General features: G+C 54.7%; 1 protein-coding gene across 1 annotated transcript; it reads left to right on the forward strand.

The window, feature by feature from the left end:
• Positions 1–4,420: 4,420 nt before the first annotated feature.
• On the forward strand, positions 4,421–16,033 carry SARM1 (sterile alpha and TIR motif containing 1). The gene is made up of 9 exons (XM_033171594.1): positions 4,421–4,839; positions 9,647–10,265; positions 10,565–10,777; positions 11,109–11,200; positions 11,549–11,784; positions 12,516–12,618; positions 13,835–14,024; positions 14,782–14,903; positions 15,671–16,033. The coding sequence occupies exons 1-9, from the start codon at positions 4,424–4,426 to the stop codon at positions 15,792–15,794; spliced, it is 2,115 nt and encodes a 704-aa protein (XP_033027485.1). The 5' UTR covers positions 4,421–4,423; the 3' UTR covers positions 15,795–16,033.
• The last annotated feature ends 1,710 nt before the right edge of the window (positions 16,034–17,743 follow it).

A 17,743-nucleotide genomic window follows, 5' to 3' on the forward strand; every position in this document is an offset into this window, starting at 1 on the left:
TGTCTCCCAACCACTCTTGGCACCCTTAACATACTACAGCTCCCAGAATTCTTTGGGGGAAAGCCATGCCGATATAAAATGGCATCATCGCGCTTTAAATGTTGAGTTGTGGATGTGACTTTCTTTTGCTTTGAGGAATGTGACCAGAAAGGAATCAGCTCCCCAAATATCTGACGCAGTTTTACAAGCAACTCTTCCCCCCCCCCCGATGGAGTAGCCCTGGAAGGGCCTGTCAAAATGCAGGCAGCTTGGGGCAGAGCCCTACGAGGGCCACGCCAGACTCCCCCCAACCTGGTTCCGAATCTGGGGCTGACTCTGGAGCTCACGTCCCCCACAAGGGGCAGAGCGACCCCACAAAATGTCTAGCTTTTGGAAAGCCACCCACCCAATATCTGACCAATGGTGCCTGATTGGCTGCCATTATTAGACGCACAAGGAAGGCACTTGGCACATGCTCAGAGGCACCTCCGGTATTCAACATGCCACAGTCAAGAGAGCCTGTGTGGTATAGTGATTAGAATGTTGGACTAGGACCTGGGAGAGACCAGGGTTCAAATCCACCCCCCCCACCTCAGTCATTAAACTCACTGGGTGTGACCTTGGGGGTTTGTCAATGCCTCTCTTGGCCTAACCTACCTCACAGGAGAAACCTACCTCCTTGGAGAAAAACGGTGGGATATAAATGCAACAAATGGATAATATGAGCTGGGAGCCCTAACTGTGACACCAGGTCCCACCAAGGTTTGGATTCAAATCCAGCCCATGGCTCCGTGCTACTCCCAAGGAGCCCCATTGAGGTGTGTATGATAAATTTGGGGGGATCTCGGGGAAGTTCTTTCTCTGCAGTTCTTTCTCCACTTCCTGATCCCAGCCGTGAATGGTGGGTGCAGAGGATTCACTTTCCATGGAAAAACATCCCTCCCTGCTCTCTCTCTCCCACTCTGCAAACAAAACCCGGTGGAATTTGCTCCCTGATTCCGCCTGGTTACTAATTAATATGAACTCCATCTGGGAGGCTCCTAAGGCTCCCACCCCCCACCCCACCCCCTGATGTGATTCTGACTCACTTAGGGGGCAAAGGGGACCAAGAGAGGCTGACTCTGGGCAAAGGATCCCCTCTCGCTGTCCATAGAATTGTAGAGTTGAAGGGGACCTTAAGAGTCATCTAGTCCAGCCCCCTGACATGCAGGAATCCCAGCAAAAGAATCCTGGACGGAATCCCGGGCAGGAAGAGCTGTTCTAAGAGCAGCAGACTCCCTCGGATGGTAGTGGACTCTCCTTCCTTGGAGGGTTTGAAAGCAGAGGTTGGATTCTATGGTTCTATTCTATGTGAGCTGAGCTGGAAGCTGGAGACACAGAAGAGACCTGCTTGCTCTGTGCTGAATCCAAAGCCGTGGCTGATGGAGATCTCTTGGTCGTTAATGCTATGGGTGCCTCCATCCTATGCTCAGCTTGTTGGGTGTAGGGATTAGAGTGCTGGACCTTGGGAGACCAGGGTTCGAATCCTCTCAGTTGGCCAGCCACTGCCTGCCTCTCAGGGTTATTGTGAGGATTGATTAAGGAGTGGGGGAGAACCACTCCTTGAGCTCTTTGGAGAGAAAGACGGTGGGATATAAACATAATAAATGGGGGAAATAAACATACATGCGTCAATAAAACCATATACCCTATGTAGCTCCATTGGTTTAGACCACGGTGCTGATAACGCCAAGGTTTCAGGTTCGATCCCCATGTGGGACAGCTGCATATCCCTGCATTGCAGGGGGTTGGGCTACTACATGATCCTTCCAATTCTATGATTCTAAGTCCACACAGCAATCTGTGGAACTCCCTCCCACTGGAAACAGTGATGGCCACCAACTTGGATGCTTTTAAAAGAGGAATGGGCAAATTCAAGGAGGAGGGGCAGGTTCTTGATGGCTACTAGCCAGGATGGTGTGCTCTGCTCAGGGTCCCCCCCAATGCTACCATTCTATGCTCCGTTGACCATTGTCCCAAGGGAGCCAACAGCCCTGCCCCCCCTTGCAGTGTGGACTGCCCACACCTGGTGGGGGTCCCATCTGGCATCAGCGAGAGAATTGAAGGAAGGGATTTACGCACCACCCTGATTCTTTAATCGGCAGGTGCCAAAGCCAGCTTCCCTCGCCCTCCCTGCCTCCTCAGGCCTGGAATCCACTTAAAGGCTCTGCCTGCAAATCCTCTCTCCTGACACTCATCCTCTGTTCTGCCCAGGAAAGCCCCTGCCCCTGCCCCTCCCCCAATACCTCCCACCTGGCGACTTTGCTGCTACTGCAGAGAGAATTGGTGAGTAACCCCCCCCCCCAAAAAAGACTCAGACTTGGGAAGGGGAGTTGGAAAAGATTGAGTCAGACCGTTGGTCTATTTAGCTCAGTAATGTCTGCACAGGCTGGCAGCAATGCCTCTCCAGGGCTTCAGGCAGGGAGTCTCTTTCCCAGCCCTGCATGGAAATGTCAGGGATTGAGCCTTCTGCATGCAGAGCAGGTGCTCTGCCGTACAATGGTGCAAAGTAGGATTCTAGTCCTCATGTGTTGGAATAAAGGGTTGAAATTGGAACATGGGAAGTGGCATTGTTTCAGCAGGTCGGTGTCACCTGGCACTGACTGGCAGCAATGGATTGCCAGGGTTTCGAGCGGAGAATCTCTTGCTAGGGATCAAACCTGGGATCTTCTGCCCCTGAGCCATAGTCCTTTCCAAAACACAGCCCCCCCCCCCCACTTGACAAGACAGGTCTCTCCTGCTCAGAGAGGCGGAGGGGCAGGGGAGGGAATCCCTGCAGACGTAATAAGCCCCTGAACTTCTTGCTTCAGAAACCCAGAGGGGCAGCCCTCAGAGACCTCCCTACAAAGCCCCCCTCTGGCTGCAGCAGACCCCACCCACAACCAATGGCCAGAGGCCAAACTTACCTGCTCAGGTGTGGCTTGGGGGACCTGCTGTGTCTCTGGGGTCAGGCTGCCACCTTCCAGGTCTCCAACCTTCCCTCCTTGCCACCTCTGGGATCTCTTTCTGCGCAGACGGCAAGAGGATTAGTGTCTCTCTCTGCAACGGCCCCCAAACACAGACTTGGCTCTAAAGCTGCAGAGATCTTGCATGGACAGAGAGCTGCCAGCTTTGTGCCAGATAAAAATAAGTTGTGCATGTCTGAAAGAGAAAGAGAGAGAACAGGCTGCATTGTTTCATCATACGTTGAAAGTGCATTATTTCCCACTGGGAACTGTAGTTTCTGCTGGGAACTGCAGTGCTGTGAGGGGTGAACTACAGTTCCCTAGATTTTCTTGTGGGAAGTCATTTTTAAAAAAAGATGCATGTTGTGTATGCAGCCAGAGTCCTCAGAACAACAGGCCATTTTTGTGTGGTTACCAAAAAAGCTACAGAATAATAATCTAACTACAGAGACCTGGAGAGTTGCTCGGATGGAGCAAACTTGCTTTCTGTTGCTCCGGAGAGTAGGACCTGAACCAAGGGCTTCAAATCACAAGAAAGGAGATTTCCACTCAAGCTTAGGAAGAAAGTCCTGGCGGTAAGGGGCGTGGGCTCTCCTTCAATGGAGGTTTTTAAGCAGAGGCCCGGTGTCCACTTCTCAGGGATCCTTTAGCCGTGATTCCTGCCTTGCGGGGGTCGGACTAAATGACCCTTGGGGGTCCCTTCTTCCAACCCTACAATTTCATGATTCTGTGTCTCCTGGTGGGGCTGGCAAAGACCCCTCCCTGAACCCACGACTTGCTGCTGAGGAGCGCATGCTCGCCGAGGCTGATGGGAGTTGTAGAACTGAGTTGAGGAACGCTGATGACCTCTCCTCCAATCGCCGCTCCCCACCAACTTCCCAACCTCACACCTGAATTCCTCCATTTCTCTTAATTGCTCCATTATTACTGAGGTGGGGGCGTACCTAAAGCCCGGAGCGTCGCTGAGGACACGACCAACCATGCCTCGTCCTCTTTGTCTCACCAGGAGGAGAGGAAAGATGGAAGGAGGGAATAAGATGCAGTTGCCACGGCGACAGGCCCTCCTTTTAGGGGGAGGTGACTTCATTCCCGCGGGGAAGGCGAGGCATCTTCGGAGGGGATGGGCTTGGCAGCCTCTCTGCCGGCAGAGAGCTCTGCATCCCGCATCGGGAGGAGGAACAGCTCAGCTGGCAGGCAAGTGGACTGCTGCCAGCTTACTGCTGGTACCCAAGAACGCGCCCGACTCCTTCCTCCAGCCCTGCATCCTCCTCGGCTCTCCATCTCTCTCCATCACTTCTTCTGCCCCGCCCAGACTCACCTTTGCCGCGCCTCGCGGGGCCAGCCTCCTGCCAGCCGGACCCCAGGCTCCCAAGCCCGCCCCGGACACAGCCCCAGATCTGGGGATGCAACTTTAAGGTGCCTTCCCCCCCCTTCCCTGGCGCCCACCCCCACCCCACCCCATGGTGCTCCCTCTCCTCGTCTCTGCCTATAGACTGTGCCGCTTAGCCATGTCTGACTCGGAGAGGCTGGCGGCCGACTGGTGGGGAGACAGCCCTCGGGAGAGCTCGCCGGGGGCCAGCCCGGCCATCCAAGCGGCCCTGAACAGGATCCTGCCCGACCTGCACCAGGCCATCTCGGCCACCAAGCAGGCGGCCGGCCCCGAGGACCTCCGCAGCGGCCTGGCCGAGACCCTGGCCCTGGTGGAGGAGGCCTGGCTGATGCCCACCGTGGGCAGAGAGGTCGCCAAGGGCCTGTGCGACGCCATTCGCCTGGAGGGGGGGCTGGACTTGCTGCTGGACTTGCTCCAGACGGCCGACCACGAGACCAAGTGCCAGGCGGGCAAACTCCTGGAGCAGATCCTGGTGGCGGAGAACAGGTGAGCCAGGCAGGGGAACCGGGGAGGGAGGGAGGAACGGCCGAGGCGTCTGCACTGGCGAACCTTTCCTTCAGCTCACGGCCCACATTCCCTTCATTGCAAGCTTCCAGGAGCTGCATGCCAAGGCGGGCGGGTACAGAGGCAAAACACTGAATGCAGGGGTGTATTTTGGGGGGGGGGGACACAATGAGCTAGTGATTCCTTAGTTGCAGAGGGATGGACTTAGATGATGCTTAGGGGGGAGGAGGCACAGTCCCTACCAGAGAAGAATGGCAGATTAAGCTGATGCAGAAATGGCAAAACTGACCAGAAGAATTAGGAACCAGGAAGACCAAAATTTCAATAAGGAATGGGGGAAATACATCATTTATTTTAAAAATCATTGTCAACAATTACTGGTAAAATTATTAGTAGGATTGGAATGATGCTTGTAGTCAAAAGTTCAACTATGGTGGTGTATGGCCAGTGTGATGTAGTGGTTAAGAGCGGTAGACTTGTAATCTGGTGAACCGGGTTCACGTCTCCTCTCCTCCACATGCAGCTGCTGGGTGACCTTGGGCCAGTCACACTTCTCTGAAGTCTCTCAGCCCCACTCACCTCACAGAGTGTTTGTTGTGGGGGAGGAAGGGAAAGGAGAATGTGAGCCGCTTTGAGACTCCTTCGGGTAGTGATAAAGCGGGATATCAAATCCAAACTCTTCTTCTTCTTCTTATTGAAGATTTAGTAGAAGTGGGTTAACAGAGAAGTTGCAGGAGAAAAAGTTAACATAAGAACCCACAAAAAGAAGGAGGGAAGTCAAAGTAAGCAGAAGTTGGACAGCTGCCTGTAAGAGATTATTTAGCTATGATCCCTGCGCTGCATGGGTGAGGTTAGATGACCCCCGGGGGTCCCTCCCAGCTCTACCTTTCTATGATTCTATGAGACAGGAAAGGGGCTTGGGCATGTTTCCTGCCAGCAAAGAAACTCGAGGGTGTGAAGCAAGGGCCAGACAGGGGGAGGGTGTGTGGTTTTGGATGGGGAGGGGTCACATTTAGCCCCTGGACCTCCGGTTCCCTGTCCTTAGCAATGGGGCAACATTTGTGTAAGAAGTGACACACTCACCAAGATTCCTCCTTCCTATACTCCCTTTCTGACAGCCTTTCTTTCCCAAAGGGATTTTCCCACCCGCTTTTAAAAGGTTTGCTTTTCGAGTGTGCAGGGACCCCCAAAAGGAGTCCACCCCTGTGGTGCTCTGCATGAGTCCCTGTTCTGGACATGCCCTTGCCTGAAGGTGGGCGATTGCTGTGCCCCTACCTCCAGAGAGATCCCCCCCACCACTCACACCTCTCAAGGGCAGAGGTACAGCAGAGGCAGGCTGAGAAGGAAGCGAGGCAGGGCAGGTTTTCATGCAGAGACACAACAGTGGTTTTATATTGGGAGCTCCCAGGGGCCTCCTGTGAGGGCTGTCACTTAGGCAATGCATAGTTAAACTAACTTTCAGTGCTTCTGAATCCCAGTTGCTGAAAACTGCAGGACGGGAAAAGGGGCTCTTGTGCTCAGATCCTGCCTTCCGGTTCCCCTTTTTGAAATCTGCTTGGCCACAGTGAGAACAGGATGCTGGACTAGATGGGCCACTGGCAGGCTCTCTCTTAGGTTCTTAGGGAACCTGCCCTTAATGGTCTTTCAGGGGTGCCAACATGTAACGCGGGCACATTCAATGCTCTGCTGTATTTGAAATGGGCCACCAGCCAGGCCTGTTGCAAATCCTGCTCACGTTGCTGAGTGGAACCCTAGATTTTGGACCCCCCCCTTACAAAGTCCTGGCCTCACCGCGCTGCTGACTCCTGCCCCCCCCCCCCCAATTCTGGAGTCATGTCAGCAGCCATACCTGCCCTGTGTCATACCAGGATGACAAACTATTCGTTCTTGATGTTCATTAAACTAGCTAGGAGAAAAAGCCATCTTAGCTCCAGGGCAGAGCAGCTGCAGGTGTCTCTAGGTAGGGCTAGGGAATAAGACCCCCTTGCCTGGACTCCTGGGGAGACGCTGCTGCCAGTCTGTGTAGGCAATACTGGGTTAGGTGGACCACAGGCCTGCTCCGAATAAGGAGGCTTTTGTACATTCCTATTTAAAGCAGCATTTATTTAAATTCGGAACCATGAGGACTAGCATCTTGCTTTATTCTTAGGGAGAAGGTGCTTTGGTAGAACAGACCTTTGCAGGCAGAAGGTCCCATTTTCAACCCTGCAGGGCAGTCTGGGGATTAAATGAGGGTTAGGACCCGGGAGAGACCAGGGTTCAAATCCCTACTCAGCCACCATGAAGCTCACTGGGTGTGACCTTGAAAACCAGTTGCTACCTCTCAGCCTAAGCTCCCTCACAGGGATGTTGTGGGGATTAAATGACGGCTACGACCTGGGAGATCTGGGTTCAAATCCCCACTTGGCTATGATGCTCAGTATAGATGAAATAAAAATCAAAGTTTGCCAGGATCTTCTTGAGAACAGAACAACCTCGGAACCTGCCCTGGGGCACAATGTCCTTTCTGGAGCTCCACAGGAAGGGCTGAGGCAGCCTCTCCCCTCTGCCAGGTGGGCTTTTAAAGGCCCACCGGGGCAGCTAATTGGGAAAATGCATTAGCCGAGACCCAGAAAGACTTTGGATCCATTGGATGAGTTCCTGGCAGGAGGGAGCGGCTCTTGGCCTTTGCATCTCTCCGGATAAACCGCACACCTCTCCCCTTCCTACCGCCAGCCTGCCGCCTCGCCAGGGTGGGGATCCAAGGCAGCCGCAGGGCAGGGGGTAGACGGAAGCCGCCTTGTTCTGTTCCATGTGGCCAGGACAGGTTGTGCTGCTGCTGCAGCATGCTGATTGCTCCTCACCACTCTGGAGGATGAATCAGCTGGCAGCTGTGCCAGGATGAGGTGGTCTCCAGAGGCAGAGTGGCCCTGCCAGTGTTTCCCCCGATGGCAGCAAGGCAGAGAAGGAAGGAGCTGGAAGCCGCAGGAGGGGAGAACGGCTCTCGTGCTCAAGTCCTGCTTGCAGGCTTCCCATAATAGGCACCTGGTCAGCCACTGTGTGAGAGAACAGGATGCTGGACTAGATGGGCCGCTGGCCTGATCCTGCAGGCTCTTCTCATGTGTGTTTAGCCTGGAGAAGAGGTGATACAAGAGCCATCTTCAGATATCTCATGGAAGAGGGAACAAGCTTGTTTTCTGTTGCTCCAGGACCTGAACCAATGGCTTCAAGTTACAAAAAAAGGAGATTCCAGCTAAAGATTAGGAAGAACTTTCTGAGTGTCAAAGCTGTTGGTCAGTGCAACAGACTCCCTTGGAAGGCGGACAGCTCTGCTTCCTTGGAGATTTTAAAACAGATGGCCGTCTATCCTCTGCTTTAAAAACTGGAATGAGGGACAGTCCCCACCTCCTGAGGAAGGTCAAATGGTTCTTGCCCTTAGAGGTGTCCTTCTAAGGTTTATTTGGGATTTTCTTCCTTGACACTTGAATCCCTTGGTTCTCTGGAGCAGCACAGAACAGGTTTGCTGCATCTTCCACGGCACAGCGATTCAGGTACCTGAAGATGCAGAATTCGTCAGGGCCAAGAACAGAAGAAAGAGAAGAAGAGGCTGCTGGAAGAAGCCAATGGCCCACCTAGTCCAGCCTCTGGGAAGCTGAGCACAAGAGCACTGCTGCGTGAGCTTAGGAGTCAAGCGGTAAAAGGAAGATGACGAAACTGGGATGACTTGAATCTGGCACCACCTCCTGTTGGACTGCCTGCCTTCTGCCCCAACAGTCCCCCTGTTGCCACCCCAGGCCCCAGACTAATGGCCATCTTTCAGAGATCCTGTAGCTCTCTGGATTCCCTGTATTGAACGGCGACCACGCAACCTCTAAGTCCCTCTCTAGCTCTTACGGTGACAGTTCTGTTATCTTATGATATATCTGGGGGTGGCAGGCGGGGGTCCATGCTCTCCACTTCCTTGAGACAGGTCCATCTGGCTGGGCCACGCAGGTCCTGAGTGCGGGACCCAGCCTCCTGCAGAGATGGCATGGGGAACCCTGCCAGGGCTGGCAGATGCAGCGGCTGCCAGATTTTGACAGAGGCCGACATCAGTCGCTCACAGAGAGAGCACAGGTTTTCCCAGAACGGGGCGCTTCGCTCACTTCCTGGAACAAGCCAGCCTGGCAGAATCTTATCTGACGAGTGGGGGGCGCTGTTTAGCCTTGCAGTGCCAAAGCCCTCCCTCCCTCCCTCTCTGCTGGCGGTGATGCTCCCCGTCCCACCCCAGCTATGGGCCCGAGCCCTGGCTGGAGCAAAGTCCCTCCTTCCTCCTTCCTTCCTCCACCCCATAGATGCCGTCTCCTGCATGGCATCCACACACACACACACAGTTAACATAGAATATTCAGCAGAGCCAGTGGTGTCAGCCCTGGAGTCCAAACATTCCTGCTTTGCAGAGGGTTGGAATAGATGCCCTTCCAGTCCAGCTGATTTGTGATTGTTCCACCCGCTCAGGCGACATGGGGTGTAACAAGGAAGGTGCCTCTGAGTACTTTTTGAGTGCATTGAGTGCATAAGTACTTTTTGCATTTTCCGGCAACTGGTATTCAGAAGGCAGAGGATGGCTAGGAGCCATCGATACCTCTCTCCTTCTTCCTGGATTTGTCTAATTCTCCTTTAAAGCCATCTTAGTTGGTGGCGCTCCTGTGGGAGGGAGTTCCGCCGTTTAACTCTGGGCCGTGTGACGAAGGGCCTTCTTTCCATGGCATCCTCCCCCCCCCCCGCCGCTTCCCTGACCCCGTTCTGCCTCCCCGCTCTCTGCCCCCAGGGACCGCGTGGCTCGCATCGGCCTGGGCGTGATCCTGAACCTATCCAAGGACCGCGAGAGCCTCCCTCTAGCGCGCAGCACCTCGGGGATCCTGGAGCACATGCTCAAGCACTCCGAGGACACCTGCTCTCAGCTGATCTCCGACGGCGGCCTGGACGCTCTCCTCTACTGGTGCCGCTGGAGCGACCCTGTGGTCCTGCACCACTGCGCCGCCGCCCTGGCCAACGCAGCCATGCACGGCGGGCCGGCCAACCAGCGGCTGATGGTGGAGAAGAAGGCGGCCGAGTGGCTCTTCCCGCTGGCCTTCTCCAAGGACGGCTTCCTGGTGCAGTTCCACGCCTGCCTGGCTGTGGCCGTCCTGGCCACCAACAAGGAGGTGGAGAAGGAGGTGGAGCACTCGGGGACCCTGGCGCTGGTGGAGCCCTTCGTGGCCACGCTGGACCCGGGCCACTTTGCCCACACCTTGCTGGGCAGCAGCGACAACAGCCAGGGCAGGACGGCCGAGGACCTGCAGCGCCTGGTGCCCCTCCTGGACAGCTCCCGCCCGGAGGCCCAGTGCCTGGCTGCCTTCTACCTGTGTGCAGAGGCCACCATTAAGGCCCAGCAGAAGAAGATGCAGGTAGCTTGTTTGCATGCAGAGCCATGAGGACTAGCATCTTGCTTCCTCTCTTAGTTCAGCGGCAGAGCCCCTGCTTTGCATGCAGAAGGTCCCGGATCCAATCCCTGACTAGAATCTGGGAGAGACCCAGGGTTCAAATCCCCATTCCACCATGAAGCTCACTGGCAAGCTGGTAGCTCCCTCTCAGCCTAACCTACCTCGCAGGGTTGTTGTGAGGGCCAAATGGGGAGGAAGAGGAACCTTGGAGGACAGGGTGAAGCACCAATGCAGAAAGTGAATAAATGCTTGGCTTTGCTCAGATTTTCACAGAGATCGGGGCCATCCAGAGCTTGAAGAGGATTGTCTGCTACTCCCCGGACGGCACCACGTCCTCGCTTGCCAAGAGGGCGCTCTGCATGATGGGCGAGGAGGTGCCCCGGCGCCTGCTGCCCACTGTGCCCAACTGGAAACCCCTGGAGGTGCAGAAGTGGCTCCAGCAGATCGGCTTTGCCAAATACTGCCCAAATTTCCTGGTAGGGTTTGCAAGGGGGCGGTTGTTGTGCGGGGCATGGGGATCGGGGCTCCTGGAGAGAGGAGAGAGTCCTGGAGGAGACTGCATGCGTCTGTCTGCAGGGTTCACAGCTCACTCCCCACGCAGGCCTCCCCCAAAAGCTGCCTCCCTAGCCCACCCCTGGCTCTTGCAGGCCCCTCACAAGAACACAGAGCTCCTACTCCCCTTTCCTCCCAAACACCACAGCCCTTTTTCATAGCGGAGTCCCTCCACCCCCGGGATCATGCTGGTTTCTCTCCCCTTGCTCACACCTTTGGGTGTGAAACTGACCCCACCCTTCCTCCCCCCCCCAGGAACACCAGGTGGATGGCGACCTGCTGCTGAGGATGACGGAGGAGGATTTGCTGGTGGACCTCAAAATGACCTCCAGTATCACACGCAAGCGGTAAGGAGCTCTCAGCATCCAGGAAGGAGGAGCTCCTGCACTGAGAAGCGGGGTTGAGCTGGATGATCTCTGAGGGAACCCTCCGGATCAAAAACAGCAGCTGTGCTATTGCTCCCTGAGTACAGCAGTGCTATAAATCTGCTCGCGTTTGCCATAAAACTCCAACTTTTTTAAAAAAGCACACACCACGTTTGCAGGAAATTCAGCTATGCAAAAGGGTTTCAAGCACCTTGCGGGCCGGCCAGTTCCCCCTCCACGCTGAACCCCCCCAAAGCAGCGTGCCTCTGCTCCAACCTGGCAGGAGGTGTTCCCCCCAGCCCTACTGAGCTGCCCCTCTCCTTCCGCCAGGTTTTTCCGGGAGCTGACAGAGCTCAAGACCTATGCCAACTACTCCACCTGCGACCGCAGCAACCTGGCTGACTGGCTGGGCTCCGTGGACCCCAAATTCCGCCAGTACACCTACAACCTGGTCACCAGCGGCATCGACCGCAACTTCCTCCACCGGGTGACGGAGCAGCAGCTACAGGAGGACTGCCAGGTCCACATGGGCTTCCACCGTGTCCGCATCCTCTCGGCCGCCCGAGGTAACCTCTCCCCCTGCTCTGCAGACCCCCCAAGCCCCGGGAAGGACACCCTGAGGGTCACAGCTGTTTGGCAGTGGAACAGCCTCGCTCGCAAGGTGTCGGACTCTTCTTCACTGGAGGTCTTAAAACGGGGTTGGGCTGGATGACCCCTGGGTGTCCCTTCCAACTCTACAGTATGATTCCATGAAACAACTTGCTGTTGGAAGGGAGGGAACCCATGGATCTAAGGTGGGGAATCTGAGAGCCACATTTCCCTTCCGTGGGAGGGGGGCTCCACATGCCCACTGTGTGCAGGGCCAGTTTCTACTCCCACTAGCATAAGGACATAAGATTCTGGTTGCTGGATCAGGCCAATGGCCCATCTAGTCCAGCATCCTGTTCTCACAGTGGCCAGCCAGATGCCCCCATGGGAAGCCATGCCTCGGGGATTCTTTTGCTCAGATTCCTTCATTGCAGGGGGTTGGACTAGATGACTCTCGGGGTCCCTATGGATCAAGCAAGGCCTTCTCTCCTGCCAAAGGCTGCAACTCACATACATGTCTGAGGCTTTGTGCCAGTGACCCTCCCATTGCTGGGATCTCTCTCCTCTGGAAGAAAGAGTGGGAAAAGGACCGGGTGCAAGTGCTTGGAAACCTCATGGAGAGAATCCACAGCGCCACGTTGCCTGGGCCTGCTTTGAAACTCTGGGGAAGGGTCCCCTGGCCACCCAGCCCATTTCTGTCTCCTCCCAGAGATGCTCCATTCGCCTCTGCCCTGCAGCAGCGGGAAGTCCACCTTGGAGGGGACGGACGTCTTCATCAGCTACCGGAGAGCCACTGGGGCGCAGCTGGCCAGGTGAATGCCAGGGACCATTCACACGTGTGGGCATGTCAAAGAGAAAAGCCTCCCTTCCTCTTTCTGTAAAGAGCCAACTGTGTGATGCAGCAGCAGAAAAGGTTAATGCAATTCTCGGCTGCATCAATAGAAGTCCTGTGTCCAGATGAAAGGAAATAATAGGACCTCTCTATCCTGGCTTGGACAGATCACACCTGGAATACTATTAGGAATAACATTCTGGCAATAAGAGCTATTTGATAGCGGAACAGACACCCCCAGAAGGTGGCAGACCTTCATTGGAGGTTTTCAAAGGGAGCTTGGGTGGCCATCTGTCAGGTGCCATCCTACATTGAAGCGGGTTGGGCTGGATGACCCTTGGGGGTTCCTTCTGTCTCTATGATTCTATCAATTTCTTCTAATCTCTCAACCTCTCTGTGCAAGGAAGCAGGGATTTGCCCGCGGCGGCTGTCCCCAACCCAGTGTCATCCAAAGGGTGTTGGACTTCAACTCCCAGCAAGCCCAGGTTGGCCGATGTTCAGGGATGATGGGAGTTGTAGTCCATGTGATCTCTGAAAGGTTGGTCTAAGAAGGCTGCTCTGTGGTTAAGGTGGTCGGCAGGATCTCTGACAAGCTGGGCTCAGAGCAAGGCTTTTGCAGCCTTGATTGGCCAGAAACATGTAAGGGCACCATGGGGCAGTGTAGAATTAACCTGTGGAACTCACTGCAACCGCACTTTGCGCTCCTGTTAGCAGCAGTAGTAGATTTTTACAAGTTGCATTTCTACAGGAGACCTGCGTTCTCTAGCGGGGACTTAATGAGAATAAAATACACCCATTAAGACTTAAAAAATAAGACTGTGAAATGGATATAATTAGCATTGATATTGTAACACTTTTGAGGCATTCAAAGTGCTCTCTTATTAATTATGCATTTATTATTCTGCTTTCTGAACAATTGTAGTCTCCCATAATGGCTCATGTTAATTAAAGAAGGGGAAGTGGGAGCGGGTGGGGGGCTGAGAAACCACAAGCACACACAGCTGTGGGGGGGGGGGTGCAGTTTGGACTGAGTTGCAGCCGGAGGGGAAAGGGGGTTCTCCTACCCTTTCCCTTTATGCCATCGCCCTAAATCTCTCCGGAGACGCAATCGGAAAGAACCCAATTATGGACGCCTGGGTTCAAACCGCCCTTCCTTTCACGCACCCCCCCCCCCTGCCCCGTTTCCGCTTCTCCAGCCTCCTGAAGGTCCACCTGCAGCTGCACGGATTCAGCGTCTTCATCGACGTGGAGAAGCTGGAGGCCGGGAAGTTTGAGGACAAGCTCATTCAGAGCGTGATGAGCGCCCGGAACTTCGTGATGCTGCTTTCGTGCAACGCCCTCGATAAGTGCGTGGGGGACACTGAATGCAAGGATTGGGTGCACAAGGTGAGAGGGCTTCCCCCTGCCAGGGATCGTAGAGTCTCTGCGTTTGGGGGGATGGGGTGAAACTCAGAGAATCCTAGAAGAGTTGGACGGGACCCCCAAGGGACATCTAGCCCAACCCCCTGCAGCGCAGGAGATGCAGCTACATTCAATGTGCATTTCAGGACAAAGGGCTTCTCCTCGAGCTGAGCTGGCATCCGTCTGTCTCAGGAGACAATGGAGGAGTGTGCCTTGGGGAGGTGAAGTCAAAACGTTGGAGAGTCGCAGCACCTGCTGTGGCTGCAGAGGCCGATATGGGAGAAATAGGTTTTGTTGCAGCTGGGGCAGAGGAAAGCATCCGGTTGTGCTGCTGCAGATGCACCACGGCGTTTCTTCTCTCTGTGCTCCTCTCAGCGGCCATTCCTCCTCTGGTCACTGCTGTGGATGCATGGCCAGATTGTCTGTCTCCAGGCACTGTGGTCGTCTGCAAGGGATCCCCACAGAGCAGGGATCTCCTTGGGGATCCTGCTGCCTTCCATCCTGTGGACATGACCAAACCAGCATAGATGCCACCGAGACAGGAGTGCAAACAGGCCGGGAATGTTTGCTTGAGAGGGCACATCTTTTGGGGAGACTTTGTCCTGCCACGTGATGCCCAAAATCTTCCTGATACAATGTACATGGAAGCCAGCAGGACAAGAGGAAGGGAAATCGTATTGGACAAACTCACCCCTCCCTAAGCAAGATTTTCTTTTTTTTAATAACTGCGTATCTTTCACAGGAAATTGTCACAGCCCTGAGTAGCGGGAAGAACATTGTCCCGGTCACAGACCACTTCGAATGGCCGGACCCCAAGACCCTCCCTGAGGACATGAGAGCCATCCTGAAGTTCAACGGGATCAAGTGAGCGGGCCCAGGAGTGTCCCTGGGGATAAGGCGGGCAGAGGGGCACAGGGGGTGGGGGGCATCTCTGGAAGCTGGGGCAACACCGCCAGCTGCTTGTGGGAGGGGGGGGTGCATCTGGGGAAACGCCGGAGAGACGGGGCTGAATCTGAAAGGGTTTGAAACCAATTTAATGCTAATAAGCTTCAGGTGCAAAGGGCTTGAAGCTGCACCTTTCCCCCTGCCCCACCCCAAATCAATGCTCCAGTTCATGCAGGGGGGGAATTGGGACCCCTGGGAAACACAAGAGCTGTAGATTTCCCACGACCCCTTCCACACCAAGCACCCCATGGCTTGGTTCAGCTCAGGGGTCCTCACACTTTTTCAGCAGGGGGCCGGTCCACTATCCCTCAGACCTTGTGGGGGGGCAGACTATATATATATTTTTGGGGGGTGGACAAGGGACGATGAGTGGCACGCGAAAGGGCTCCGGTTAGGGGCTGTTTTAAATGTGGTCGCTCGAGCACTGCTGCTGCTGCTGCTGGAACCAACAAAGCCCAGCCCCCTTCCTCCTCCTCTAGGCAGGGCAGGGAGAAGCCAGGAGGGAGGGAGGAGGCGCCGCTGCCGCCATGTGAGGGAGAGGGAAAGAACTCGTGCGCTGGCAATTCACGCGGCGATTCCTGGACCGTCTGCGGGCCAGATTTAGAAGGGCATTGGGCCTGATCCGGCCCACGGGCCTTAGTTTGCCGACCCATGGTTCAGCTGTTTCATTTCCACTTCCCCTGCAGATGGTCCCACGAATACCAAGACGCCACCATTGAGAAGATCATCCGCTTCCTCCAGGGCCGCTCCTCCCGGGATTCCTCCGCTGGCTCGGAAAACAGCCTGGAGTGTGGGGCCCCTCAAAACTAGGGAACTGGAAGGGGCTCCCCCCAATGGAGCAGAGGAAGAGGGTGGGGGGCGGAGTGGGAAGGAGAGGGTGACCCTTTGCTTCTGCCCCCAAGTCTGCACTGTCCTAGAGAGGGGCCTCACCCCACTGCCGCCCCGCCCCGCCCCCAGCTTTTGCAGGCTCGGCCACCGCTGCATCGGTGCCCCCTGCTGGCTGCCTTTGGGATATGCTGATTAGGTTATGCAAAACTCTGGAAGAAAATGCTGCTTCCTGCCAGCCCTGTGAGGCCAGTCGGAGCAGCAAACTTTCTCCATCCCTCGTGGCCTTTCACCAGAGGCTCTTAACTCTTTGTGTGCCTGGGTAAGATTTTTGGTTTCTCAACAAATTAGGTTATTCCTTGGCTGTGGGAAAGTAGTTGGGAAGGTGGGCTTTGTAGCGTTTATCTTGTATTAAAGTATTTATCAGATTCTAGGCTCCAGAAGCTTCCTTAGGTGTCTGCTCGTCTGTTTTTTTAAGCTAAGCAAATGGTAAGAGGTTTAGGAAATAACTGCTTTTCCAAATTCCTTCATAAACCATCTAGAGCTGGGAAGGAGCAGCAAAGGGGGCAAGTTTGCCGATGGTGCTCAATTGGTTCAGGGATGTTTACACACAAGAGAGAGTGCAAAGAGCTCTGAAAGGACCTCTCCAAGTGGAGCGGATGGGTGGCAAAATGGGAAATGCGGTTCAATGCAAACAAGTGTTAAATGATGCATGTCAGGTCACAAAAGTCTGACTTTCCTGTACCCGCTCCTGGGCCTGAATTGCAGCAGGTGGCAGACCAGCAGTGAGACCTTGTGGTCCGAAGAGACAGCTCAGTCAGGTTGACCGGGTGACAATGCACATTCCATGGAAAGGTTAGGAAAGGAACTGAAAACAAAACGGCCAGGATCATGGTGTCGTTACGGAAATCTATGGTGCGGCCACATTTGGAGGACTGTGTACAGGCCTCAAAAAGGAGATGTTCAGAAAAGGGCAGCCAAAACAGCCAAGGGGGCGGAACGACTCCCAACGTGAAGAAAGGTTGCAGCATTGGGGACGTGAGAAAGAGGCGCCATGATGGAAGTTCATAAGGTTATGTGTGGCATGGAGAAAGAGCAGGGCTGCTCACTACTCCTGAAAGGGACCCCCAAGGCTCATCTAGTCCAACCCCCTGTAATGCAGGAGTCACAGCTAAAGAATCCCTGACAGGCAGCCATTTGACCTGTTGAAAAAAACCCCGCTGTGCCTCAGGAGTAGCAGCAGAACAAGTCAGGCTTTGCTGTGGCTGCACACAGCCCCTTCTTCTTCCTTGGCTTATATAAAATCTCTACCGTGTTTCTCCTAAAATAAGACACCGTCTTATATTTTTTTTCGCTCAACAAAACACAGTATGGCTTATTTTCAGGGGATGTCTTATTTTAACCGGGTCGCATTGGTACGCTGCATAGCCACGCCTCTCCAGGCTGTTTTAATGGGAGGTACCACGTCACTATGGCTTATTTTCGGGGTATGGCTTATTTTGGGGGAACGGCTTATATTTCGCAAATGCATAGAAATCCTGCTATGGCTTATTTTATGGCTATGTCTTATTTTAGGAGAAACAGGGTATCTATCTATCTATCCATCTATCTATCTATCTATCAATCCATCTATCCTCTTTTTGCTTTCCTGGCTGGACTGCTCTTAGCCGCCGTCCCAGCACCCAGTCTTTCCTGCCCGTGCCAGGCTCATGGCCCTGGAGTGGCGCAGAGTTTGTAGAGCCGGGAGGAAACGTGAGCGGGGTTGGAAGGAAGCGTCAATTACACAGGCGCCCAAGTGAGCCGTTCCCCTGAATTATGGGTGCCTTTCAGTTGGAGGGTTTGCGAGGAGAGGGGGAGGCGGCAGCGCTTGGGTGGGAGACAGGCAACCAAGTGCCCAAGGAAGGTTCCCCCCCCCCCCCGGGCCACCACCCAGT

The sequence above is a fragment of the Lacerta agilis genome, chromosome 15, assembly GCF_009819535.1.
Source record: "Lacerta agilis isolate rLacAgi1 chromosome 15, rLacAgi1.pri, whole genome shotgun sequence".
In the NCBI taxonomy this organism is placed as follows: domain Eukaryota; kingdom Metazoa; phylum Chordata; class Lepidosauria; order Squamata; family Lacertidae; genus Lacerta; species Lacerta agilis.